This window comes from Manis javanica, chromosome 16 (genome assembly GCF_040802235.1).
Source record: "Manis javanica isolate MJ-LG chromosome 16, MJ_LKY, whole genome shotgun sequence".
NCBI lineage: Eukaryota > Metazoa > Chordata > Mammalia > Pholidota > Manidae > Manis > Manis javanica.
Window position 1 is genome coordinate 27,712,884 of NC_133171.1, and position 26,960 is coordinate 27,739,843.

General features: G+C 37.9%; 1 protein-coding gene and 1 long non-coding RNA gene across 5 annotated transcripts in view; one reads left to right on the top strand and one right to left on the bottom strand.

The window, feature by feature from the left end:
* The window catches only part of LOC118971389 (uncharacterized), an 81,936-nt gene that overhangs the window by 19,488 nt on the left and 35,488 nt on the right, over positions 1-26,960 (top strand). The window contains exon 2 of one of the 2 annotated variants that reach the window (XR_012126363.1): positions 9,915-10,085. This is a non-coding gene — a long non-coding RNA (uncharacterized lncRNA). The remainder of the gene's footprint in view (positions 1-9,914; positions 10,086-26,960) is intronic. The other variant, XR_005059803.2, reaches the window with a different exon arrangement.
* Positions 10,128-26,960, bottom strand: part of ADGRB3 (adhesion G protein-coupled receptor B3) — a 654,669-nt gene continuing 637,836 nt past the window's right edge. For 2 of the 3 annotated variants that reach the window (XM_037012617.2, XM_037012616.2), the window contains 2 exons: positions 23,324-23,428; positions 10,129-11,348 (listed from right to left, as the gene is read on the bottom strand). In XM_037012617.2, coding sequence (XP_036868512.2) covers positions 11,160-11,348; positions 23,324-23,428 — 294 coding nt within the window. In that variant the 3' untranslated portion in view covers positions 10,129-11,159. Of the gene's footprint in view, positions 11,349-23,323; positions 23,429-26,960 lie in introns of all 3 variants that reach the window. The other variant, XM_037012618.2, reaches the window with a different exon arrangement.

Consider the following 26,960-nt stretch of genomic DNA (forward strand, 5'->3'; position numbering starts at 1 on the left):
CTCACAAGGGTTTGTGGGCACTCTTACCAACCGTTCTGAGCAATATGTGGCTTGTTTTTACACCGAACTCTTCTTCATTGACTTCCCCGGGTGCCCTTTTAGTTTTACTGATTATATCATGAAATGAGTCCCCTAGCTGATAATATGCTTTTTAATAACTTAGTTTTTACTTGCTTTTGTTATCCTAGTCAGAAAAGAAGAAGATTTCAGAAAAAGTAGTAAGTCATGGCTTCTAGTGGGCACTCATACTAGGCCTGGCCAATCTTATTGTATATTCCGATGTCCTCTCACTCTTGCTGGAGAAAGAGATTGCCACATGGCCGTCTCCTATCAGATGACATGCCCAGGTCATGTGACCAACACAGCAACAGACTACATGCTGTTCCCTGTTGTGTGATGGTGTTCAGGGACGGTCACGTAAGTGCTGACTTTCTGTTCTTTCAATTGAGTTGGAGAGCATCCATGGTTTCAGTTTCATTAAACAGAAGAATATACTAAAGGAAAAAAATGTTGTAAATATTCAAAGGCCTTGTCAAATACTAAAATGAGGAGTGAACTCCCCCCTCAAGACAAAAGCTTAAACTCCCTTATACCACTTACAAACCATGGGCTGGGAACACGGTGGCATTCCATGGACGGGATTCACGTTCCAGAAACTTCTGCCATGGAATACTGAATCACATAGCCTCTTTACTGACACACATTTCCCCAATATCATTTTTATATGTTTTTCTAATATGACTAATCACAGTGATTCTAAATTTCCTGGGTCAAAACCTTTGGTCAGAATCATAAATACTTCAGGTTAGTGTAGATCTCAAGGCATCGTTAGATTCAACACCCTCTTCCTCAGGTAGTGGGGTTTTATAGTCTTATTTTGCCGTCCAATTTACTGCACAAGTAGAAAACAATTATATCCAGGGACACATGTCTCCCCTGCTTTCCTTATTCTTATTTTTTTTCTTCCTTTGTCACATTTTCTTGTCCAACAGATTTTCATCTCTTGTGCATAATAATCAGAATAGTTGTTTCTTGGAACCACTGGGAATAGTTAGTGTTTGTTTTTATAACCAGTCAATAGTTGAAGCTCAATGAACTCCTGAAGATAAAAAAATATTATTCTTGATCTTACAGGTAGACATCAAGCAGATTGAAAAACAACCTTAACTTCTCTAGATACTCATAATATTCCTCTGGTGCCATAACTATGTTTCCCCAATGATTTTATACCATTTACTAGAGAATCAATTTTCCCTAGATGCATAGGTGAAAAATCTGTATTGGAAAAGAAATTAAGAGGCTTTATGCAATTGTTCGTAGCAACAACTGCCACACACTGGAAAACCCCTGGAAACCAGGCTTTATAAAGCGCCTGCAGCCGAACAACCCTGCCGCATGTGGATGTTCACCTGCGTCTCCATCACGGGTCTACTTTTCTTCACCTCCCAGGGTTGCCTTTCAGCACACTTACAACTCTTGGCCTTTTTGCACAGTGTTTTTCCAAAGACAGGATGCTTTGTGAGCCCCATGCTTTTGGCTATTAAAGAAGCACGTATTTGTTTCCTGTCCCCACATTGCTTCCTGAATACGCCTTCTGTACTTCTCTCGATTTAGCTGTCAGTTCTCATTCTCATATTCATTCTCTCCTTCCTCTTCTCCCTCCCCCTGCTTTTCTCTCTCTCCTCATCCACCAGCCCCTAAAAATAATGATCACGTTTTCAATCCATATGTTGCCGAAAAACACTAATCACCATGCGGAGTGGTCAACTGATATTCTCTAATTTATGTTTTTTGAACGCTTCTTTTCCACTTGACTGTTGATAAATATTTTTAAGGGCAGAAAGATTTCTGCTATGTAGAAATGTGGACGACATAGGCTTATGTAACCGTAACTTGAAGCTTGGGAGAAAGAGAGTCACTGCTAAATACCTTTAATCTCTGTGTCTGTGGCTGCGAGCAAGGAATGCATTGCTCAACCTCTTTCACTCTCAGCATAGCAAGTATTTCTGGGGCACCGTTTCTTGGCCAGAGGGTATATGAACATACACAATTTTGCAGGAATATAATGTACAACTAGGCAGATTCTTATGAATGCCTACTGGCTTTTCTTGGATGCATAAAGGAAGCAGATGATTTCTTCTCACAATAAAATAATTTTCAGAGATTTTTCTCTTGGAGTGTCAAATGATAAGTTCTGAAAAAAAAATCTGCCATGCTAGAATTATAACATTGGAAGTTAATTATACTAATTAAAATTGGGTCAGGAAGGTCTGTGCACAGCTGCAGTGAAGTGAAGCATTTGAAATTGTGGACAAAGGCTAGCATCCTGCTGTATAAACACATGGCTGTCATTATGTCTCTGTCAACAGAAAGATGTGCAACCTCAGCTCTGATGTGCCCCAGAAAACACGTCGGGTAATCACGCAGGTAGCGAGTCTCTGCTTGGGCTCCTGAGAAATCTGTGTGCACTGTGGTTATTAATGATTTCTTGGCTACTCTACATGAGCCCTCATAGAATTACCTTTTTTAAAAAGTATATACAAAACAATCTCTAGCATATGCTGCTCTTTTGATGCTTTCATAGAAAAGATGAAAAGAAAAGACCACAGCCCTACTTATAATTCAAGTACTTTTAAAAGCCTGATAAAGGGTTTTTATTGGATAAATGAATCAAAGAAACTCAAATCAAAGAAACCGTGCTGATGACCAATGCCTGGCGCCTGTTCAGGAGCCCACAGAATGGATTTCTATGAAGTGTGCCCTGTTTTGCTGCTGAAAGTGGCAGGGGTAGAGGTCGTTTTGTCTCTCGCTCCAGCCTCTCTCTGACGGGAAGAGCACGTGGCCTGTGCCGAGGCTGGTGCCCTACCCCAAGCGCTGCTCCATCCCAGTCTGCCAGCACCAGTGCGTGTCACTTGCACCCTAAGGTGGGGAACCTTTAATGCAGCCTTGCAAATGCGCTTCCCAGAAAATGAGGACCTGGAGCAGAAAAACTGAGGACTGTGTGAGTGACTGAGGCGTCCCCGCTGGGGGAGCAGGCTCCAGCCCTGCACCTCTCCGTGAGGAAAAGTGGGTCCAGTTCTCACTCGGCTCCTGAATGGCCAAGGGTGAAATTGTGCAAAATAGAGCACTTTATCCAGTTTCTCCACTGACTGGGCCATTTGATATGATTCATCTGTCTGGACATTGGGTGTAAGAAACTCCAGCAGTGAAAGGGAAATGGATCGTTACCTAAAAGTTGGCTACACTTCAAGATCCCAAAACAAGAGCAAAGAATAGCCTTCAGCAGAACGACTTTGTGTGGAGGTTATCTGCTCAGAGTGATCTGTGGAAACATTCTTCTTTTTGGGAAAGTGTGGCAGCTGAGGTGCTGAGACGGCTGGACTGTGAGGGAGGGGAGGTCCTGCTGTGAATTTGCTTCATTTTTACTCTGTGTTTCTGATCCTTCGGTTACTGGGGAGGTCAGGCAGGCCTTCCACTTGGGTGCACTACCCAGTTTCCCTCTGCTCCCAGGAAGAAGAGCAGAGAGGGGCTGCCACATGAAAGCTCTGGGCCACCCCGACGCCCACCTCCTCAGGCTCAGACTTGAGCACCACCGGGCATGCAGTGAGCAGTTCTTACTAGAGGCATCAGATGGGCAGAGTTGGTACAGAAATAGATCTGACATTCAAATGTGTTTGGTTATATCATTCAAATGACAATTATGCATTATAAATCTGTATAAGATATAAAACTTCATCTGTAAATATACCTGGCAAAGTTGACATTTGTATCCTCAGTTATTTCTCATCCTTCCCTGGGCTAATGCTGAATAAAATTATTGGCATGAATCCTTTCTTAAAACAGCACTCTATTCCTTCCAAAATTAGAAGTATTAGTCACTAGACAGTTTGTCTAAAATTCATGACATTTTGCTACAGGGAGAAAAATTACAAGTCTGGTCTTCTCAGGCCAGTGTCTGATCAAATGCCAGTGAGCCCTGCACACGGCTAATCTTCCTTTGATGGCTGTCTTGCTGTTCTTCGCTTTGGGAATTCTATGAGTGGATAAAAACATTAATCCTAAGACTACTTGCAGCTTTTATTTACCTTTATGATTCATTGGCTAATGATGTTCATACATAATTATGTCTTAATTTTATCTTTAGAATCAAAGTTTGTGGTGACTGTCCCTCCAAGGGTCAGAGAATTCAGTGGGACTAAACCAAACTGTGTTCTAGCTTTTCCCCACATTAATGACTTGGTACCGCTTCTTGGTGAACTGGGTAGGTTGTCCTTTCTCTTCCCCAGCTTACAGAACAGAACAATATAAGTGGTCTCCTATAGCACTCCCTCATAACATGACCTTATGATTATGAAATAATATGGCCGCAAGTGATATTTCGACCTCCGATGAGATCATTATTTGCAAGCATGACTTTAAATGCACAATTTCAAAGCCCTAATTACAATCTTCAGTAAATGTCTAATTGACTAATTAATGTCAATTTTTTACATTGGATTACATTTTGCAGCCAGTTTACAAGGTTCATTGGGAAATTAGATCACTTAAAAGTTAGATGTTCCATAAATACTGAACTTAAAAAGAATAATGAACAGGACATGTGGGTGTTTTCATACAGCAGTAATGTACACAGCAGTCTAACTCCTTTCTTTTGGGTCCCTGGACCTGATTCCAGTGTGCATGTGTGGGGGTGGGGGAGGGCTTCTTCCCCCACACACCACGGAGCAATTCTCAAACACCAGCAGGGTGTCTGAGAGCTCAACTCAAGTTTCCGATGCTATCTGCCCAGAGACAGCACCAGATTCCCCAGGTGAAGGGCTCCATCCTACAGGACTGCCCTCCACCTCCCACTCCAGACGCCAGTCGCAAGCCCCAGGCTCTTCCCTGTGGTTCTGACCAACTGGCTACCAATTGGAGGTTCCCACAACCTCTCCCTTAGGTTCGATCAGTTTGCCAGAGTGGCTCACAGAACTCAGGAAAATGCTTATACTTACCAGCTTCATAAAGGATACCGTAAAGGATACAAGTTAGCAGCTAGATGGAGAGAGACACAGGGCAAGCTCCCAAATAAAGGGGCGTCTATCCTCATGGCATTTTACTCTCATCTAAAGAATACTTCACAATGGCATCTACTTTGGTATTTCACCAAATATCTAGATACTGTGGTCTAGTCGAGACATAAATTAACCGTGACATTACCCTTCGAGAAGGGATATAAGTACTATTTCGGTAAAGCTCAAGGAATTTACTAGGAGACTGTTGATAAAGAATTTACCACATAATTCATCAGGAGGGTTCATGAGAGGCACTTGGTCTATCTGCTTCTTCAGGGAAATGTTGGTTTTTATCTTAGGTATACTGAATCACATAACCAGTTACAGTTTCTATTTTTGCATTGGCTGCAAGGAGGCTCAGAGCCATTACTTTGAGCAACTCTAGAAAAGAATCTAGGGCCTTGAGGAATATATTGTAAATGCTAACTTAGTCTCTGTGTCACCTTGATTGTTCTTATTTTTACAAATCTACATATATGTGTGCATGTATATATATAATATATAGTAAACATATATATTACATATATTTTATGTTATATAAAAATATATAAACATATATTACATATATTTATATATATTATATATTTATATAAAAACATATATTACATATATTTTGTTATATATAAAATATAAACATATTTTATGTATTATGACTTATGTATCACATATATTTTTACATATTACATTTATAAATAAAATAAATATATACTTAATATAATATATAAAATACATTTACAAAAGGAACCATGTTTTGTTCACTGTTGAATTACCATCTTCTAGCACAGTATCTAGATTGAAACTGGTTCTAAATAAATATTTGTTGAATAAATAATGTATGTATTTTTATAAACCACCTCAAGTACACTTTAGAATAAAGTACAACATACTTACTAAATAAAATTATCTCCAAGTATATATATATAAATTCTCCATGAATTTTAGAAATGCAATGCAATTCTAGATTTTAGAGAAAAAGGGATAATAGATAATGCTAGGCATTCATCTGAAAAGTTGACATAAACTCTGAGCTGGTTAAACAAAAGAACAGGAATTAAAATGCTGACCTTCAATTCTAATCTTTGAAATTCTCCTGTATTGAAAAGTGTTTATGAAAATCCAGCTGGCCTGTCTTCTGGAGTTGGCTGGTTTTGGTGAGGAGGAAGGTATATTCATTCTTCAAGAGGCTGTTAGGCCTTTTTCATAGGAGGTTGCTACCAGAAGAATCATTTGCACCAGGAAATGTTTCTGTGTAGGTTGAATGCTAGATGTTTCTGGCTGGGTGTTTTGAGGTGACTATACTCAAGTGGATTCAGCTCATGGAGAAGTCCTATCAATTCAGCTGGTTTTTAGGCATATATCTATTATTTCATCTGTGCCCAAGAATGCCTTAATATTCTCCGCAGCTTGACTACACTTTAGATAGGCTGGTCCTCGACTCTAGGCTTCTCACCTCCCTGACCTGCATATTATATGATATAAAGGTACAAACAAGAGTCCAACCAGGAGATAATTAGTAAGCTCACAATTAAAAACAGTTGGTATTCTTACCTAGGTTGTAATTTTTACCACTATCACTCTAAATTATTTTTGTTTCAAGAGTCATGGTTATTGTCTAGTATGAGAAAATCCTTTCTCTTAATCACTGCTGGCTAAATACTGGCAATTTTTGAAAAATTCTTCTCATTCCAGTGGGCTTAGCTTCTTTCCCTGGGACAATGTTGAACTTTATCTGAGCAATCAACACACCTTTGGAAAACAGCAAGAATCAAGAAATCCCCCCCTCCTCCGTGTTCTTGGAAACAACTTATTGCAAAAACCACCCTTATGATATTAAGACTTTCAGATGTACCTCTTGTCTATTTACAAAAAAGTCAGACAACAGGCCCTCCAATTTTCTGTTCTTTGTCTCAGAAATTACTAGCCGGACTGTTTGTCTCCACTGACCAACCGGAACAAAATACTTGCTCACTTAACTTGGCGAAACTAGTAGGGCATCATGCTTTCCCTTGCCCTGGACATGGGTCTGTCCTTGAGTTTAAACAAGTATTGGGAGATTAACAAAGCACTGGAAGGGGTACAACCTTCCCTAACTCTCCTTCTCCCAGAATTGCCCACAAAGAAAGACACTTCCTGTTCAATCACCTGATCACACCACGTGCTCAGCCCACTCTCCACATCAAGTTCTTTCTAGTCTTGTTGATTCTTCTCTATAAAATAAGGGCCCTTCTGCCTGACTTCTGAGATGCTTGTAGATCTTACGGTCAGAGTGTTCTCCCTATTGCAATAGTGTCTCTGCCCCTAAAGCTACTTTCAAACAAACTTTTCAAATAAAGGCCTTTCAAATAAACTCTCTCCTTAACCTAAGTTTGGATTTAGTCACAGAAAGCTGAAAATGATTGCCATTTTCATCAGTTGCCCAAATTCTTCCCTCTCTACATTCTATAGTTCTCAGTTCTTAAATCTCTTCTCTTCTGTACCTACCCCAGTTACAAATTTAACTACAGAAGTACCTGATGGGGTGAGATGTCTTTTCATCATGAAAAGCTTCCTGTAGATTGACACACTGGAAACATTTGTTTCATATCCTTTGATGAAGTAATACAAATTCACAGAATTTAATTAATTGATTTTGACATAGATAACTCTGGAATACTAACATCTAGGAAAACTAAAGTTTTTCTAAGACGTTGAAAATGATTCAAAATTTAAAGCCAATCTGAAAATTCAGGTTGTCTTCTTTCTTCTGTCTCTTGTGCAGGTAATAATAAAACTAGTGAAAAATTAACTACATTTAAAGAGCATTTGAAAAGTAAAGTAGGTGCGAGAAGAGACACACAATGGACTATAGAACCAATCTATTTAAGATAACCTGTTATTTTGGCTCAATCATGTTTTCTGCTACAATCAGCTAGTTGTCTCAAGACTTCCTTGACAGCTGATATGTATTTTTCAGTTTTATGCCTCTGTCACTTGCCTGAAAAACATCTCCATTAGAACTTGCTTTTATTTGCATGGGAAACATCATAATGTTTTATGAGGAAGGGATAGAAACACCATGGTATCATAGGAATGGACCTAGAGTAGGAGTCAGAAGCCCTGGGCTAGATTATTGGGTCTGTCACTTACTTATAGTGATCTTAGCTCTATTAACTTCCTCTGAGCTTCCATTTCTTTAGGATAACTAACTCCTGCTTCATGAGATGATGTTAAGGACAAAAAGAGTACATGGGGTAATAACTTATTACTATTTAAATAATATTACTTTCACATATGTATCTCATGTTTGATAGTGAGCTACCTAAAACAGGTCCTTGTATGGACTGCTAACATACAAGTAAACACAGAACAGTTGTTCAGTAAACCCTTGTGAGTGCGTGACTTGATATGAATATATGACTATAAGCAAAAAATAAACTGAAATCCACAAATAATCCAGCAAGCAATCCAATGTGCACATTATTGTGCTAGGTCCCTTAAGAGATACACAAATGGATCACGTATGAATCCTGTCCTCCAGGCACTTACAGTCCACCAGAGGTTATCAGAAATGTGTAGAAATAACAAGACAGAAGGTTTTTAAAGTCCTAAGAGAGGCACAGAAGCATTGCCATAGGAGTTCACAGGAGGAATTATTTCTAGGTTGGAAAATCATGGAAAACTTCATGAAGATAGAATATGAGGTGTGTCTTGAAGCATAGGTAAAATTTGGATTTCGGGGTGGGGAGGGAAGAACTTCCAGTCCAGGGGCACAAAGATCCTGGCAGATCCTGGGTGCAGAGGGCTCCAAGGGAACCATGAGGGAGGCTGCACCTCGAATTTGGCAGAGATGTATACGTGCAGCAGGGATGCAGAAGGAGTGGACTGGGAGAGAGCGTCCTCAAAGTCAGGATTCCTTGAAGCTCATTCACCTGCATTTTTTCCTTATGGGCTAAAAAACAGAAAGCACCACCACAACTCGGCATCCTTCTTAGAAAAACCCAAAAATTTACCCTAACATATAATTTACCCTAACTGTATGCAATTCCTGGTTAGTTTTCATCTAATATTGAGTTGTTAGAACTAGAGGAAAATAGAACGGAAAAATGTGAAGATTTTGTTTTATGGCAGTGAGTACTACAGTTTTATTAAAAATATTAGTCTAATACACTGAATTTTTTTTAAACATATAGAGTTTGTTTTTAAACATATTGTAGGTACTTTTTCCAACAAGATTTTACAATTTGGAATGGGCAACTGGATACATGGTTTTTGGTCATTCTGCAGGATATTGAGGTGGAGCTGAGTATTTGAGTATTATGAATTTTTACACATATATATTTAGATAGAATATTATAGAATGAGGAACAGAAATTTACTATTATTCCAGCACCAGAAAATCATCTTATAAATTTAATTGGCATTTAATGTTACATTTTAATTAGTATGAAATTTATCTCTGAAAAATAAGTTCTTAGTTGGGTTTTATTCTTTTGTGCATAACGATGTCACTTTCATGTTTAAAATCTGATTAAAAATGTACTTCTAACATGTTTTCATGGAGAATGCTTGTGAGACCTGACAGCGTCCAGCCGGAGCCAGCAGTTCCTAAGGCTCTAGCTTAGTGGTGCCGGTGCGCCTCATGGCCACGGGGCGCGGTCCCCAAGGTCATGCGTAGCAGCCTACTTGAGTTCCTGACAGATGGCAGCAGACCCCACAGCTTAGGGTCAACTGCAAACCAGTCTACATAGACAGTCTAGGGATTTTGAAGACCCCATTCTCCTCTCCATTCCCCTGGCCTTCCTCAGACTGGAAAACAAAATCTCACCCTCCAGTAAAGGTGACAAAAGAGCAAAAATCCTTCTCACCTCGTTTTCTTCACAGCAGCTCCGAGGAAGCAGGAGCCATCCCCACTGGTGTGGCTTTGACAGTAGAGGGGACACGAGGGACTGTTCTGCAGTCGGCTCACCCCAGACTGCCCATCACTCAAACCAGAGATAAAGCTGCGGCCAAGTGCATCACTCCCTGCTTTTCCTTCTGCTAAAGAACATACAGGTAAGGTTTTTGAAATTCTGAATAAGTTCATTTTTTGGAATGCTATGGAGAGCAGTAACACAAGTAGTTTCTTTTGTGAAACATGCAGTGAACTTCATTACTTATGAAAATAAACATTTTCTCTGCATTTTTTTGTATGATAACTTACTGTTTTTTATGAGTAGTTTGTATCTTTTTGCTTCAAGATAAAAAAACATAGTATTTATGTAAGAGTATAATGGCAGCAGACTTCCGACAAACCCCATTTACATTGTTCCAAAGGCTATGTGAGTAGAAAATGTAGCAGCACTATATAAACCTACTATTACATTTGAGAGATCACTAGCCTCAAAGCAGTAATAACATAGGCTATTAAAACAGTGAATACATTTTCAGTATCCGTATTGAAAAAAACTTTATAAATATGTACCCTGCCATTCAACAAACCCCAAATAAAATGCACCAAAAAACTGATATGTAGACAAAAGTTTATTTACACCATACAACATTTTAAATATTTTTTTACACAGTTGCAGCAAAGAAAGCTACTCAGAGCTTTCTAGAGAAAACTGCAATAATAAAGATGTGAAATATATTATTCATATAAAAGTGAGATTATTACTTTATTGCATTTAAAGCAATGAAGAATGTAGCTCAACAAACATTCATTTAATGACAAAAACTTTGCTTTTTATATTATAAAGTAAAAAGTGTAGTAATGGCCAAACAGACTGTTATAAACTTTAAAAACTGCATAAATATATACATTGTGCTTCATGGTGAAGTTTTTTGAAAACTAAACCATATGAAGCGGTTACAACATGAATCGTTGCTTGAGGTTTATCTATAAAGATTACCATACAAATCCATTCCACGGGTACTTACAACACAGGATGGTCAGAACTATACACCTGGTCCTCTCTCCACTAGCCTGGCTAGCGAGAAGTTACCATATGCAGACACCACTGACATCTGGCACATGAAGGTCCTGACATAGGATAGTCACACTGTCCAGATAGAAATGCCAGGCTTCCCAAGTCTTAAGTGTCAGTGCAATAAATGTTTTTGTATCCACCTCAGTCCATTTTGATTTTGTTAAACTTCTGTTTGAAAGTCACCCTCTTGCACGTCCAGAGGCAAATTCAGACACTTCTCCCACTCGGCAGGCCTCAGTTCCAAAGCGTCCTTTGCCTCCGTGTCTAAGACGTTGATTGTGGTGTAATGTTGGTATTCACTGGGGTTCTTGAAAGTGTCCCATGGATTCTTGTTTGGTGCTGGGGTTTCCTGTTGAGGAGAGAGGAGAAGAGTCACTTAATGGTGGTATAATTGCTGCTTGTTGACGTTTCCAGCGAGACAGCATGTTTGTAACCTTAACCCAGTTTAAATGATTCAGAGATGATATGAAATTGTGGCCAGCTGCAGGAAATGGTCTTGATTTCAGTTTTGTTTTATTGAACAAACTGATGAACACCTTCTTTAAGTTGTCCTAAAATTTTCGAGCAATCAAAAGCGACAAATCGTATGGAAGGCAAAGTAGATGATGTTTGGTGTTGGGTATCTACTGAAATGCCAGTACGGCCACTTCAGGTAGGAAGCAGCATTAAGCTGCTACTATGATTAAATGCAGAAAATTGAAGTGTTTTTAGAAGAATCTTTGGGAAAGATAAGGTCTGAAGATATGTAATGGAGCATGTTATGTAATAATAAAATCAGTTACCCAAATTGGCCATATTTTGTAAAATTTTAAATCACTATGCTTGTTTAGTTTTTCTCCAAAACTACCCTTTTTAGACTATTAAAATGCTGTGCTTACTTTGCATAATCTGTTTTTTTTTCTGTTGTGAATTCCAGAATTTTCCATGTATTTGGGTGGCGCACTGATTTGGCAAAAATCATTTTTGCCTTTAAAGATCACAGCTTTTTGGAAAATATATCTGGCAATGTAAGGTCTTAAGAAAAAAAAGAGTTTACAAGCCACCATTCCCTCGTATGTTTCATAGTACACACCCTCTTATCACCTAAGATTTAAGATCTACCTAATTATGATTTCATCCAGGCCTTCTATGTTGTAGGTGCTCAATAAATATGAGTAGACATAATTTGAGGATTCTACAGTCTGATATTTTGCTGAGATTTAGCCATGCACTTGCTTTATTTTAAATAAGTGTTGTTTGAAAGATTTCTGTAAAATGAGGACATTTGAATGGAATAGACTAAACTGAGTCACATCGAAGGACAAGAAGGAAATCATGATAGAAAACTCTTTGGAAAAAATTAAAATAACCCCAATGGTTGAATGGGTTCTTTACACCCTTCCCATTGGCAGGTGGTGCTTGCAATCTACTGAACTCCCCCCTGCCCCAAATTATCACCTTCAGCTGATCATGATCAATTATCAAGGGGAACATAAAACAGGTATGTGAGTTGTTATATGGGTTCCACTCAATATATTAAAAATCATTCTCAAGTATGGATGAGCAAAAGAGACAAATTATATAAATATTTATCACAACTAGAAATTAAATTATTAGAATCCTGAATACATTCGATGTTTTCAGCACTTATAACCCTTAATTGTGACAATAGTAAAGATATAATAAAAAGATAACCTTTAGGATATGTTCAGGGGAGTAAGTCTGATCTAGTCTAATATCCCGAAGTCTCATGAACTGTAGTCTTTTAACTCTCCCCTTATTATTTCCCCCTCTCCTTTCTTGCCTCATTTCATCCAATATTTATCAGCTACACTGTGCTGGGCATTTTATTAGGCACTAGAGAGAATAATATGATACATCAAACACAGAAAAGCAGCACAGTCCACTGGGGAGCATAGGATTTAAATCCTGATGTACATGCAAGTGCAAATTCCAATTATTCAATTTCATATGAATGTGAACTTGAACAATTTACTCAGTATCTCTGTACCTCAACTTGAATATTTGCAAAACAGAGATATATGCTTTGTATTACAGACCAAAGGAGTTAGAAAAATGTGCAGACAATCACCTACTTTGTAAGATTGCAAAAATAAAAGAAATGGAGGGGCCTAGCATAATGCCTGGTATTTAACACATGCCTACTATATAGTAACCATTATTATAAAGGTGTTTATAGTTAAATGGGGGTGTAAAAGATATACTTGTATCTATATCTATGATCTTGGAAAGATGCTGAGTGAGCTCAGAGGAGGGTGGAGATATGGCTTTGTTTTGTGGAAAGCACATAACCTTTTCTGAGAAAAGTGACGTTAGGGCTGACATGGAAGAATGGGCTGGGTCATGAAGACATGTCTTGTTGGTGGTTGAGGGGCTGAACAGGCACGCATACTGAGAAGTAAAAATCCAGAGGGCATGGAGATGGTGCAACTCTGAAAAAAATTACCAACTTGTTTTAGTTGGAGTGATAAAAAAGAGCAGAAAAAAACAAGTCAGAAGGTGAACTGAAAGCCAGATTGTAAGGGAAACTGTGCTAGGTTACTCAACTTGGCATTTATTTTGTAGACAAGGTGGAATGATTGAACATTTGGGGGGGTACTACCATGACCTAAATCATCAATCACCAATTGAAAGGTTCACTGGTATCAATTCCACTGAATCAAGCCTCAGAGTGGATTTATCTTAGACAAGGGCTGTGTCTAAAAGAGCTTTCTGGGAATCCTACTTTGACAGAAAGTTCAATTAGTTCACTCCTAAAAGGATTCAAGATACGTAAAGTGTTAGCTCATTTGCTTTGAAAATAGGGGTTCCATTATGTTTGGTATGAGTGATTTTTCCTTTTATATTTTGAAGATCAAGCACCACAGATACATGATCTAACATGGCCAATTTAAAGCTTTGTCAGAGTGTCTAGATTCTAATCAAAGAGTATTATTGTCAGTAAATAACTGATCGAATTTCTGAGAGAGTATATTAGTGGGTGATAAGTAATAAGGTAGGCTTTCTTGTTCACCTTCTCTGGCGTCCCACAGTAGCCCCAGGTGAACTGTGGCTCTCGCCATGGTACACAAATGTGTGGACAGACCTCCCCTGCTTCTTGAGTGGTGAAGAATTGCACCCAGCAATCAGGGTGGGGCGGGGATCCACAGGGAGTGAGGATGGCTAGTAGTCGGGATGGTGCTTGCAAGCTACCAACCTTCCCATGTAAGAGGGGAGCCTACAGACTATCCTATAGGGAGGTGCAATGTTTTCAATGGTTTTCACTGATAAACTGTGGAACAGCCCAAGGGGGTCACTGAATTTGACAGTGAGAGCTACAGGGGCTAAGAAAGGCTTCAGTGAAGGCCTGAATTTTATGATATAAATTTCAGAGTAAGTATAAATTCTTGAATTTATATAGCTGTTCTATTTTTGTTGTTGTTGATGTTTTTAGTGTTGAGCTCAAGTAAAGAATAGAGAATATGTAATTAAACCGAAGCCTGTGTGATAAAGGCCTAATAAATTGCAAAGTCAACTGATAGGAGGCATGCACAGTGTACAAAGAAGACACCCTTTGAATGCCTATTCCTAGTGGCGGGGGCTGGGGGGTTTGTTTCTGGTCCCCGCAGGACTCCACAACAAATGGAAAGACAGTTCTTGGCAGGCTATCATCCCCAGGGTACTACATGGACAGGAGACTGAAACTCTTCGGTCTTTCTGTGATCACTCCCTCAAAATGTGAGAGAGCTGTTTTGCCTAATACATAGAAACAAATGCAGAGAGCCAAGCAAAATGAGGAAACAAAGGAATTTGTCCCACATGAAAGAATGAGGTAATACCTGAGGAAAATACCTTAAGCAAACACAGATAACTAATTTATCTGATAAGGAATTGGACATAATGGTAATAAAGATGCTCACCAACCTTGGAAGAAGAATGGGTGAACACAGAAAGAGCTTCAGTGAAGAGACAGAAAATATAAGAAAGTACCAAAGAAAAGTCATGGAGCTGAAGAATAAATAATTGCACCGAACAATATGCTAGAGTAGTTTCAACAGACCAGATGAAGCAGATAGAAGATCAGTGACCTGGAAGACAGGGAACTCAATAAACACAGCAGAAAAAATAAAAAAGAATTTTAAAAAGTGAAGATATTTTCAGAGTCCTATAGGACAACATCAAGCAGAGCAATATTAGCATAATAGGGGAACCTCGAAAGAGAAGAGAAAAATGGACAGAAAACATCTTATTTGAAGATGTAATAGTTGAAAAGTTCCCTAACCTATGAAGGAAGCAGACATCATCCAGAAATCCTAGAGAGTTCTAAGATGAACTCAAAAAAAGTCATACCAAGATATTATAATTCAAAGGTCAGAAGTTGAAAAAAGGACAGAATCCTAAAGGTAGCAGGAGAAAAGCAATTTTTTCTATCCAAGGGAACCCTCTTAAGACTAGCAGCGGATTTTTCAGCAGAAACTTTCCAGGCCAGAGGGAGTGGCATAATATATTCAAAAAGCTGAAAAAAACAAAACAAACAAACAAAAAAAACTTCCACCCAAGAATACTCTACCCAGCAAGGTTAGCATTCAGAATTAAAGGAGAGAGAAAGAATTTTCCAGAGTAGCAAAAACTAAACGAGTTCACCACCACTAAACTGGACTTACAAAAAATGTTAAGGGGACTAGTTTAAGTTAAGAAGAAAGGGTACTACTCAGTAACAAGACAGCAAATGAAAGTAAAAGTCTTACTGATAAAGTAAATATACAGTAAAGGTAGTGAACCCATCACTTTTAAAGCTAGCAAGAAGGTTAACAAAATATATAACAATAAAAAGGATGTAAAATGTGTCATCAAAAAACATAAAACATAGGAGGAGGAATACAAATATAGAGTTTTAGAATGCATACAAGTTAACTTCCTATCTACTTAATACAGATTGGTGTAAATCTATCTATATATAGGCTTATATATGTAAGCCTCATGGTGGCCGCAAAGCAAAGACATATAGTATATACACAAAATAAAATGGGAATAAGCTCTGAACATAACACTAAAGGAAGGCATTGAACCACAGGGAAAAGAGCGAGAGAAGAAAGGAACAGAGAAGAACTACAAAATAGCCAGAAAACAAATAACATACCCATCTATATAGCTACTTTAAGTGTAAATGGACTAAATTTTCCAATCGAAAGAAAGAGTGGCCGAATGGGTGAAAAAACAAGACCAATCTATATACTGCCTATAAGAGACTCACCGCAGATGTAAGAACACACAGACTGAAAGTGAAGGGATGGAAAAAGATGTTTCATGTTAATTGAAACCAAAAGAAAGCTGGGATAGCTATACTTATATCAAACAAAATAGTCTTTAAAACAAAGACTGTAATAAAAGACAAAAATGGGCATTACCTATCATACAGGGGTCAATTCAGGAAGAAGAAATGACATTTGTAAAAATTTATGCACAGAACATAAGAGCACCTAAATATACAATGCAAATATTCACAGATCTAAAAGGAGAAATTGACAGCAATACAATAATAGAAGGGGACTTTAACCCCCACCTATATCAATGGATAGATCATTCCAAACATAAAATCATAAGGAGAGATGGGAAAAGATGGAGGGGTAGGAAGGCAAGGCAGAAACCTCCTCCCCCACACACCAAGGAAGCAACTGCAGCAAAACACATAACCCTGAAAATGACCTGAAGACTGCAGAACAGACCATCTACACCTGGTGAAGAAAAGAAAACCATACAGAGAAGGGTAAAGTGGCAGAGCCATGACTGATTGGGACCCAAGCCCCTTCCCCATCCCAATCCCCTAGTGGGAGGGAGAGGAATGCAGTGGGTTGGGAGTAAATGCTCAAGAACCCTGCACACCTGGCCCTGGAGATCTGCTCTGGGAACATGACTGTACACCACATTGGGCTTTGGTGATTAGTAGGCTGGACAGCAGGGAGAGTCAGAGCGCTCTGGGAGGCTGAGAATACTACCACTTGTGGAGGACAGGCACGCTCCACTGCTCCTGCTGAGACCCAACACAGAGGGGGCAGTTTGAAAGATTTGCCAGCAACGGGAAGGGTGCCAGAGGGGTGGGGGTTGGCTGGAGAAAGGGCAGGAGGAAAATGCTTCCTCAGCATTTCCTCAGCCCAACTGTTCAGGCGCTCATGGGAGCCAGCCCCAAATGCTCCACTCTTCTTGCTGGTGGCTCAGGCCGAAGGCCATTCACTGCACACCCACCCACCTGCCAGCAGCCATCAGGCTTTACTTCCTGACAGGTAGAGGGAAGCCTTCACAGCTTTCCCAGCCCTCTCTCAGCCCAGCCAGTGAGGTGCCTGGGGGAGCCAGCTTGAGGTGCTCCTTTCTCCTCACCTGTTGCCCAGCAGACAGAGGGTGGCCCAGCCCACAGTGATCCCAGTAGAAGTGCCAGCCGCATGGCTCACAGGGCCTCTGCTGACAGAGATCAGCCACTGCTGGCAGATGGGCATAAAGGAGCCCCACCCACAGTCCTCCAGCAGCAGCTGCAGAGGGGAACCAGGCACAGGTAAGCACAGAGTCCTGAGCTTCTGGGCACTTTGGAACACGATCCTCATAAAGCCATTACTCTCCAGACCAGGAGGAATAGTGGATCCATCTGGTACAAATGAAGAAACATAGAAACCCAGACAAGTTGAGGAGACAGAGAAATATGCTCTGAACTAAAGAACAGGGTAAGACACCAGAAAGAGGGCTAAATGAGATGAAGATCCCCAATCTTCTTGATAAGGATTTCAAAGTAACAGTAATAAAGACTGACCTGCAGAAAAAAAATAATGATCTCAGAGAGAACTTCAACAAATAAATAGATTTGAAAAAGAACCACTAAGAGCTGAAGAATACAGTAACTGAAATGAAAAATACACCTGAGGGATCAATAATGAATAATAGATTGCTGCAAGTAGACGAGACAATCGATGAGGTGGAAATTAGAGAGCAGGAACAATGAAGTGAGGAACAAAGAGAAAAAAAGGATGTCTAAAAATGAGAGGATGCTGAGAGCTGTGTGATGACTCCGAATGAAACAACATTTGCATAATAGGTGGACCAGAAGAAGGAGAGAGACAAAGGAGTAGAAAGTCTCTTTGAGGAAATAATTGCTGAAAACTCCCTCAATCTGAGGAAGGAAATAGACACCCAGGTGCTGGAAGTGCAGAGCACCCCTAACAAAAGGAATCCTAGGAAGACAATACCAACACATCTAATAATTAAAATGACAAAGATTAAGGATAAAGAGAGGGTATTAAAGCAGCTGAAAAAAAATTTCTAATAAGGGAAACCATATCAGGCTATCAGCAGAAGCTTTACAGGCCAGAAGGGAGTGGTATGAAATATTTAATGTACTGAAACAGAAGAACCTTCAACCAAGAATCCTCTACACAGATTCAATGTAATCCCTATCAAAATACCAATGGTGTTTTTCAGTGAACTAGAGAAAATAATCTTAAAATTCATATGGCACCACAAAAGACCCTGAACAGCCAAAGCAATCTTGAGAAAGAACAAAGCTTTTGGTATTATTCTTCCTGACTTCAAACTATACTACAAAGCTATAGTAATCAAAACAGTATGGTATGCCACAAGAACATATCCACACATCAATGGAACAGAATAGAGAGCTCCAAAGTAAACCCACACATGTATGGTCAATTACTACATAATAAAGGAGCCATGAAAAAAGAATGGGAAAAAGTCTCTTCAATAACTGGTGTTCAGAAAACTGGACAGCTACATGCAAGAGAATGAAACAGGATTACTGTCTAATTCCCTACACAAAAGTAAACTTGAAATGAATAAAACATCTAAATGTAAAATCATAAAACTTTTAGAAGAAAACATAGGCAAAAATCTCTTGAATATAAGCACAGGCAATTTTTTCCTGGATACATATTTTCAGGCAGGGGAAACAAAATAAAAAAAACAAAACAAGTGGGACTAAATCAAACTAAAAAGTTTCTGTACAGCAAAGAACACTACCAACAGAACAAAATCCACCTGCAGTATGGGAGAATATATTTGTAAATGATTTAACCAATAATGGGTTAACATCCAAAATATAAAAAGAACTCATGCAACTCAACATGAAAACAATAACCCAATAAAAAAATGGGCAGAGGACCCGAACAGACATTTTTTCCAAAGAAGAAATACAGATGGCCAACAGGCACATGAAAAGATATTCCACATCACTAATAATTAGGGAAATTCAAATCAAAACCACAATGAGGTTATCACCTCATAGCAGTCAAAATGGCTACTATCCCAAAGTTAAGAAATAACAGGTGGTGAGGATGTGGAGAAAAAGGAACCCTCATGCCTTGTTGGGTTGTAAACTGGTGCAGCCACTAGGGAACACATTATAGAGGGTCCTCAAAAACTAAAAATAGAAATACCATATAACCCAGAAATTCCACTTCTAGGAGTTTACCCAAGGAAAACAAAATCTCTGATTTGAAAAGATGTATGTCCCTATATGCATTGCCACATTATTTACAGTAGTGAAGATATGGACACAACCAAAATGTCCATCAACAGAAGAATGGATGAAGAAGGGCTGGTACATATACACAATGGAATATTAATCAGACATAAAAAATCCTGCCATTTGTTACAACATGGATGGACCTACAGGGTCTTATGCTCAGTGAAATAAGCCAGGCGGAGAAAGATAAATACCATTATGATTTCACTTATCTGTGGAATCTAAAAACAGAAAAAAACAAAATGGGCAAAACAGCAGTAGCCTCATAGACACTTAGAAGTGACTAGTAGTTAATATGGGGAGGGTTTGGGGTGAGTAGGTTTGAGAGTAGGGGGATAAAAGGGCACAGAAATCTCACTCAAAATATAAATTAGTCACAGGTATGAAAGTACAGCATAGAGAATATAGTCAATAGTTCTTTAATATCTCTCTATGTTCACAGATAGTAATTGCACTAGTTGGGGTGGGGATTTAATAATGTGTGTAACTGTTAAACCACTGTGTTGTATGCTTGAAACTAATATAATGTTGTATATCAACAATACTTCAATTTAAAAAGGGAAAAAAAGAGGAAATCAATAAGGAAACACTGGTCTTAAATGACACATTAGACCAGAGGTACTTAGTAGACATATACAGAACATTCCACCCAATAGAAGCAAGATACACATTATTCTCAAGTACACATAGAATATTCTCTAAGATACAACACATATTAGGCTATAAAATAATTCTCAATACATTTAAAAAGACTAAAATCATATCAAGCATCTTTTCAGATCACAGTGGTATGAAACTGGAAATCAATCACAGAATGAAAACTGGGAAAATCACAAATATGTGGAGATTAAACAACATGCTACTAAATGAAGAAATCAAAGATGAAATAAAAAATACCTTGAGACAAATGAAAATGAAATACAACATACCAAAAGCAAGGGGATGCAGCATAAATGGTTTCACCAGGAAGTTCACAGGCCTACCTCAAGAAACAAGAAAAATCTCAAATATTCTAACTTTATACCTAAAGGAAATGGAAAATAACGAAGTCCAAAGTTAGTAGAAGGAAGGAAATAATATAGATACAATGGAAATATTTGAAATAGAAACTACAAGGACAATAGAAAAGATCAATAGAAACTAAGGGCTAGTTCTTTGAAAAGATAAAATTAATAAAATTAAACAAGTTAGAAAAAAAGAAGCTTCCAATAAATAAAACCACAAACTAAAGAGAGGAATTTACAACTAATACCAAAGAAATACAAAGGAACATAAGAGACTACTATGAACAATTATATGCTGAGAAATTAAACAATTTAGAAGAAATGGATAAATTCCTAGAAACATACTATTTTTAAAGACTAAATTATGCAGAAATTAAAAATCTGAACAGACTGATTACTAGCAAGGTGAATGAATTAGTGATCAAATACCTCCCGAGGAACAACAGTCTCGGATCAGACAGCTTCACTGGTAAATTCTACCAACTATTCAAAGATTTAAAAACCTATCCTTTTCAAAGTCTTCCCAAAATCAAGAGGAGCGAACCCTTTCAAATTCATTTTATGTGGCCAGCATCACCCTAATACCAAAAACAGACAAGTACACCACAAAAAATAAAATTAAAGACCAATAACCCTGTTGAACACAGATGCAAAAATCCTCAACATACACATACAACGGAATACTGCTCAGTCATAAAAATGGATTAAATTTTTCCATTTGTGGCAACATGCATGGACCTTGAGGGTATTATGCTAAGTGAAGTAAGTCAGAAAAACAAAATTCATGACTTCTTTATATGTGGAATCTAAAAAGCAAAACAAATAAAACGAAACTCATACATGCAGAGAACAGACTGGTGGTTGCCAGAGGGAAGGGCAGCTTGTGGGGGTTAGTGAAAGGGGAGAAGGGGGTCAAGAGACACAGACTTCCAGCCATAAAGCAAATGAGTCAGGAGGATGTCAGGTACAGCATGGTGACTATAGCTGATAATATTATGCGGTATATTATGGAACATTATATTGTGATGGGGGAAACTGGACTTATTGGGGCGCTCATTTTGCAGTATATACAAACGTTGAACCATTATGTTGCATACTTGGATCTAGTATCATATATGTTAATTATATCTTAATAAAAAATTGTAAGCTCAATAGAAGCTAATATACATAAAGCTTCAAAAAATGCTAATTTAGTCTTGGGCTGTATAAACAGAAATAGAATGTTAGCTGCATATGAGATTTAGAGCCACCCAAAACCCGGCCGGTCTGCCCAAGCATTTCCCAAAGTTCATGCGTCCAGGAGCAGGCTGGCTATCCCTTCTGGGTAAGTCTCTTCCTTCATCCAACCATCCTCTTTCCTTCCTTCTTCCAGTTTATCACTATTGGGGACAAACTGCAAGAGAATATGTTTATTTTATATTCTAAAAGAGCAAGAACTTGGAGAAACTCCTTCAGGGAAAGAGATCTTGATGGAGAATTGTTTGTGAAACATGCTCAAAGTAAGAGTTCTTTCAATGGTACCTTTTCTTTGTAGTGTACCTTAAGTGTCCTGCCTGGAAGCAGGGAAATGGACTAAATGGTCTTTTAGGTTCCCTTTGACTTCCAAAATTCTACATAATTTCCATCATTTGCAGTGGTAGGCAGGTGGTATGAATTAGTAACCAAAAAAAAAAAAAAGAGAGAGAGAGAAAAAAAGGACTTGGTGATTTGTTTTGGAAATGTCTTTCACCACCCAATTATGCAATTTTTCATTAGCAATGTGCCACTATGAATTATATGACTGAATTTGGGATAATGAACTCCCTCATAAAAATGCTCATTATTAATCAAAACTGAATAAGGAACTCTTTTTTTTTTTTTTTCTGTTCTCAGATATTTAGGACAACAGTCAGCAGCAATGACAACTCAATCCTCCCCAGGCTTAACCTCCCAAATGATAAATATTTATAAGCCTTTTCAAGAAAAGGCATGATGTGGCAGAGATGTGGTATAATTAGGAGACTACTTTGGATGTCAGGAGACTGAGATACAGACATTTGTGCCATTAATGATTTAATACTCAGACCATACAAGTTATAATCCTATGATAGCAGCCAGTCAGCTGTATCTGTTGCATGAGCCTTTCAGATGTATAAACACAACCCTCTCCTGTTTTTTTTAAATAAAAGAATTTTCTTCATTTTGATGTTAGCTTTCAATATTCTACAATGAGTAGCTAATATGCTGAAGTCTAATTTCAATGGTTCAAGTCTCATTTGCCTGCTAACTGAATATTGACAGCTCAATATTAGGAGGAACGTATGAGAAAGAACTACTCACTATGTGTAAGTGTCTTCATATGCATAAGCATCGTGTTAATGATAACAAAAAAATGCATGATTCTTGCTGTAAGAAGGAATCTTTTTCCATTTTCCATTTTCATTGGAATGCCTGGCATTTTAAAGTCATAAAATGTAATTATATGTAATAGTTATGTATATAATAATTATATATAATAATAAAATATAATTATATACATATATGAAAAATATCTTGAGTTGTTACTTGAATCACATAACTCAACTAATTCCAATGAAAGCATGTTTGTATCTGTGATTGTATCTGAGAGCATTTGAAATACAAATAAAATATTTAAATATTCTGTCATTTTAAATTTGCCCCTTAGTACATTCTAAAGTACCTTTTGAGGGGTTATTTTTTTTCTGTGTATGTCACTCTTGTTTTCCCAAGACAGTGAGGAGCTACTAGAGGCAGGGATGACAGTTGACATGACATATCCTTAGCATGGTGCTGGGCACTAATGAAGCAAAGTATACTCACCATACTGCTTGTATTTGGTATATCCCGAAATCTGTCCAGAGTTTGAAATTTCTGATTCAGTTCCTGAAATAGTTCCATATGTCTCTTCCTTGTATGCATGACTTTCTGCAAAAGAGAATAGGATAGCTCTTATTTCTAATTTGATGTATGCATTTTAAAAAAGATTTAATATCTTCATTTTACTAATAAGGGAAGACAAGTTGGGCAGGAACTAGGTCTCAAAAGATTCCACAAATGCAAATGAGCCGCACCAAATCCTTGTTTCATAGTCAGCACTTCCTGAACTGGAAGACTGGGTTTTCTCTACTTACAAGATTACCAGAAAATAGCTCTTCTTGTGGGTGCATTAAAAATGTAGCAGCCATTCCTGTGTGAGATTTTCATCATACAAAGTTAAAGCTGTTTTACAAAAATTGTTGCTATATGAAAAAAAGTTTAAAAATTTGGACTTGTAAAGGACCTGTCACTCTCAACGTTTATCATGGGAAATATTACTTTCTTATGTTTTATTTCTATAAACACTAAAATCCTAGCTAGCTGTACTAAAGAGGGGATAAAATCCCAGGCACTTTCATTTAATGCTTACTCAAAGCACTAAAGTGTCTGAAATGTATGTGAGATCTAAAAATCTTACACATTCGGTGTGAATAATGATAGAGCTTCGCAGAGAGAAAATCTGATCCATAGGTTTCATATATTTGTTTATGAGATGGTGCCGAATCTTCACAGTTAGGGTTCAGGGCATAAATTGTGTAGTGGATGAGCTTTGAAAATCACGGATACAAATATATTAATACTCTTCATCCCTGGTGACACTGTTTTCTCCCAACTTCATCATAACTTAACAAACAGGCTCATAAATAAAAACGACCTTGGAGAAGTGTCATGAGCGGAATCTTTTTATATTACAGAGCATTTAAAAGAGCGCTAACAAAGGAGAGTAGATCATGAACTCCTGTAACTGGCAAGTGTTATTTTAAAGAAAGAAAATATCTTCCTCAATTCTAATTTTTAAAAAAAGTTAAAAATCAACATTTTAGTGATTCTCCAAGATTGTGCCTTCATGTTTAAGATTTTTAAGCATGTGCTTTACAACTCACCATTTGTTTGTGTGGATTGCATATACTCATGCCTAAGCTATGATTTGAGCACTTGGTCTATTGCTTTAACTACCAAATATTTTCAAAAGTAAGGATATGTTTTGAAAAAGAAATATGTCTTCGGGGGAAGATTCGTAATGCCTAACTTTCTTCCAAAACACTTGCAGAGAACTCTATCTCCTTGAGAAAAATAAGCTAAAGAGGAATGCAAATTGAATCTTTAACATATTTTAAAGGCCTTATTCTTTCATATGCCAAATTTAATTTCCTATATTTAATGAATCTGTGTTGAATTTGTTAGGCAATCCTTTTTTTTCAAGCTAATTTCTCATTTTTTCATCAGCCTACGTTTATATTCTGCCATTTTAAGTCTTGCTATAGCCAAATTATTTTCACAGAGCTCCTCTTAGCTCTAGGAGTTGGCTGTTGACAAATCAGTTGTTTGAGGATGAGAACATGGCAACATTACTCATGATGGGGACATGAAACACAGCAAGCAATTATACAGCAATTAACTTCCCATCAGTTTTGGGGAGTGTACAGGAAACAGATTTGCAGGATCTACAGAGAAACACCAGGCAAACATAATTTGACTGGTAATGGCTGGTGAAGATTGATGAGAGGGAGGATTTGCATAAGCAACTCAGTAGAGGGATTTTGAGGACTATGTAGCTGGCAAAAATAATACAGTACATTCTAAACTTAGGGAAGCAAATACTCTCACTAATACCAAGTCCTAAAACACTGATTAAAATACGGATTTGTGTTATATGGAATACCTTTTTAAAAAAACCTTTTTAAAGTCATCATAATATTGACTTTGGCTGTACATTACGAAGAGTCTTTTTCATAATGAATCTTATTATATAGTTACTGTTTGTTGGGGTGCAGCAGGAGGGATGTCACACTACTGACATTTCTCTGAAGATATTTCATTCTTTCAGTTAATACATCTTCATGAGCACAAAATATTGTGCTAGATGCTGGGGTAACAATGGTGTGAAAAATCTGGTGCACTTCCTGTCCTCTTACAGCTTTAAGTATAATGGAGGGTATAGGCATTAATCATATAATTACATAAATAAGTGTTAAAAGTTACAACTGTGATAAGGAAAACAAATGGTGCTATTATGTAAGTGATGTAGAATTTGCTAAGATAAATCCAAGTGAGGCCGGTTCTCAAATTTTTACGAATTCATTTTTAAGTTGAAAATTCTCTTATCAGTTATTTCTGCATCTTATTTATTCTCTTTCTCCCATTTTGTAAAAATCAGAGAATTTCTAGTAGAATTTTAAATCTTAAGCCCAAATCCCTTTTCCTCAAAGAGATCGTTCCTTTCCAGAGAGTTAATATCATTGGCATAGCTCACTCGTATTAAGGTGGCATGTGGTCACTTTGTCTGCATGGTCTCCATTTCTCTTTCATCTCATAAAAGGATTCTGACTTTGCCTTGGATTCTGACTACACCTTCTCACGTTGTTGGAAATGTCAATTAGGTCCATACGATCCCTGGCCAAAGAGGGCAATTTTCCTACACTTTTCCAACACAGCTCTCTTTCCTTTGTTAGTCAATGCCACACTGCTTCTTGCAACCAATTAGCTCATGTTGGAAAAAACAGGATTCATGATGCAGACCAACTGTCAAATACATCCCATGGATGTCAGGATACATTAACTGGAGTTTTTATAATTACATTCTGATTGCCTGGTTAGCACCTGATTCTGAGTGGATTTATTCTGAGGAGGTGGGTTGTCGGGACATATCCAGAAATATATATGGTGGATATAATGTTTCATAAACAAAAAAGCATTTTACAATATTACACATAGGTTCATGAAAGCCACTAGGAGTTCTTCTAAAAAAGGACACTGAAATGAATATAGAAACAAATGAAAAATTTGGATGCTGAAATCTGGGGCCCTTCCTACTTAGAAACATCAATTGCAAATACATCCTCATGCCAGATAATCATTCTAATTTGAAATTGCCACCTTGGCACAGGCAGAAATCACCACAGCGACGGTGGCCTGGTGGTACTGACAGAAGTGCCACAGTAGAGCTGCCAGTCAACAGCTCGTGTAGCTGTCGTGGCAGGATGCCTTCTTGCTCAGATTCAAGGACACCTTTCAGCCTTTTTGGCATGGAAGGTTCCATGGACAAGAGAGCCAGCATCGCAGAGAATACTGGTGAGTTTCTACCCCAGCAAAGTTCTGGGGTTACAACATAGCTGTGGTTTTAGTTTTCGTAAGTAACCAGGGTTTCCCCTTATTTGTCTTGTCTGAAAAATTATTTTTTTGCAACACTCATGCTTTTGATGGTCTTAACCATCTAACTGGAAGTTTTCATGCTTACAAATCTTGCTCCATTTTAGTGTCTGTTTTTGGAGTTTCACTGACCTTAGGGTTATCTGTTTAGCTTTTCCTTTCTTTCTTTTATGACTTAGATATCCTGCATCCCAAAAAAACTGACTTCTGTGAGAAGTTTAATTTAGAAGTCAGTTTTCCAAAACCTTGTAAAGACGATAAAACTGTAACT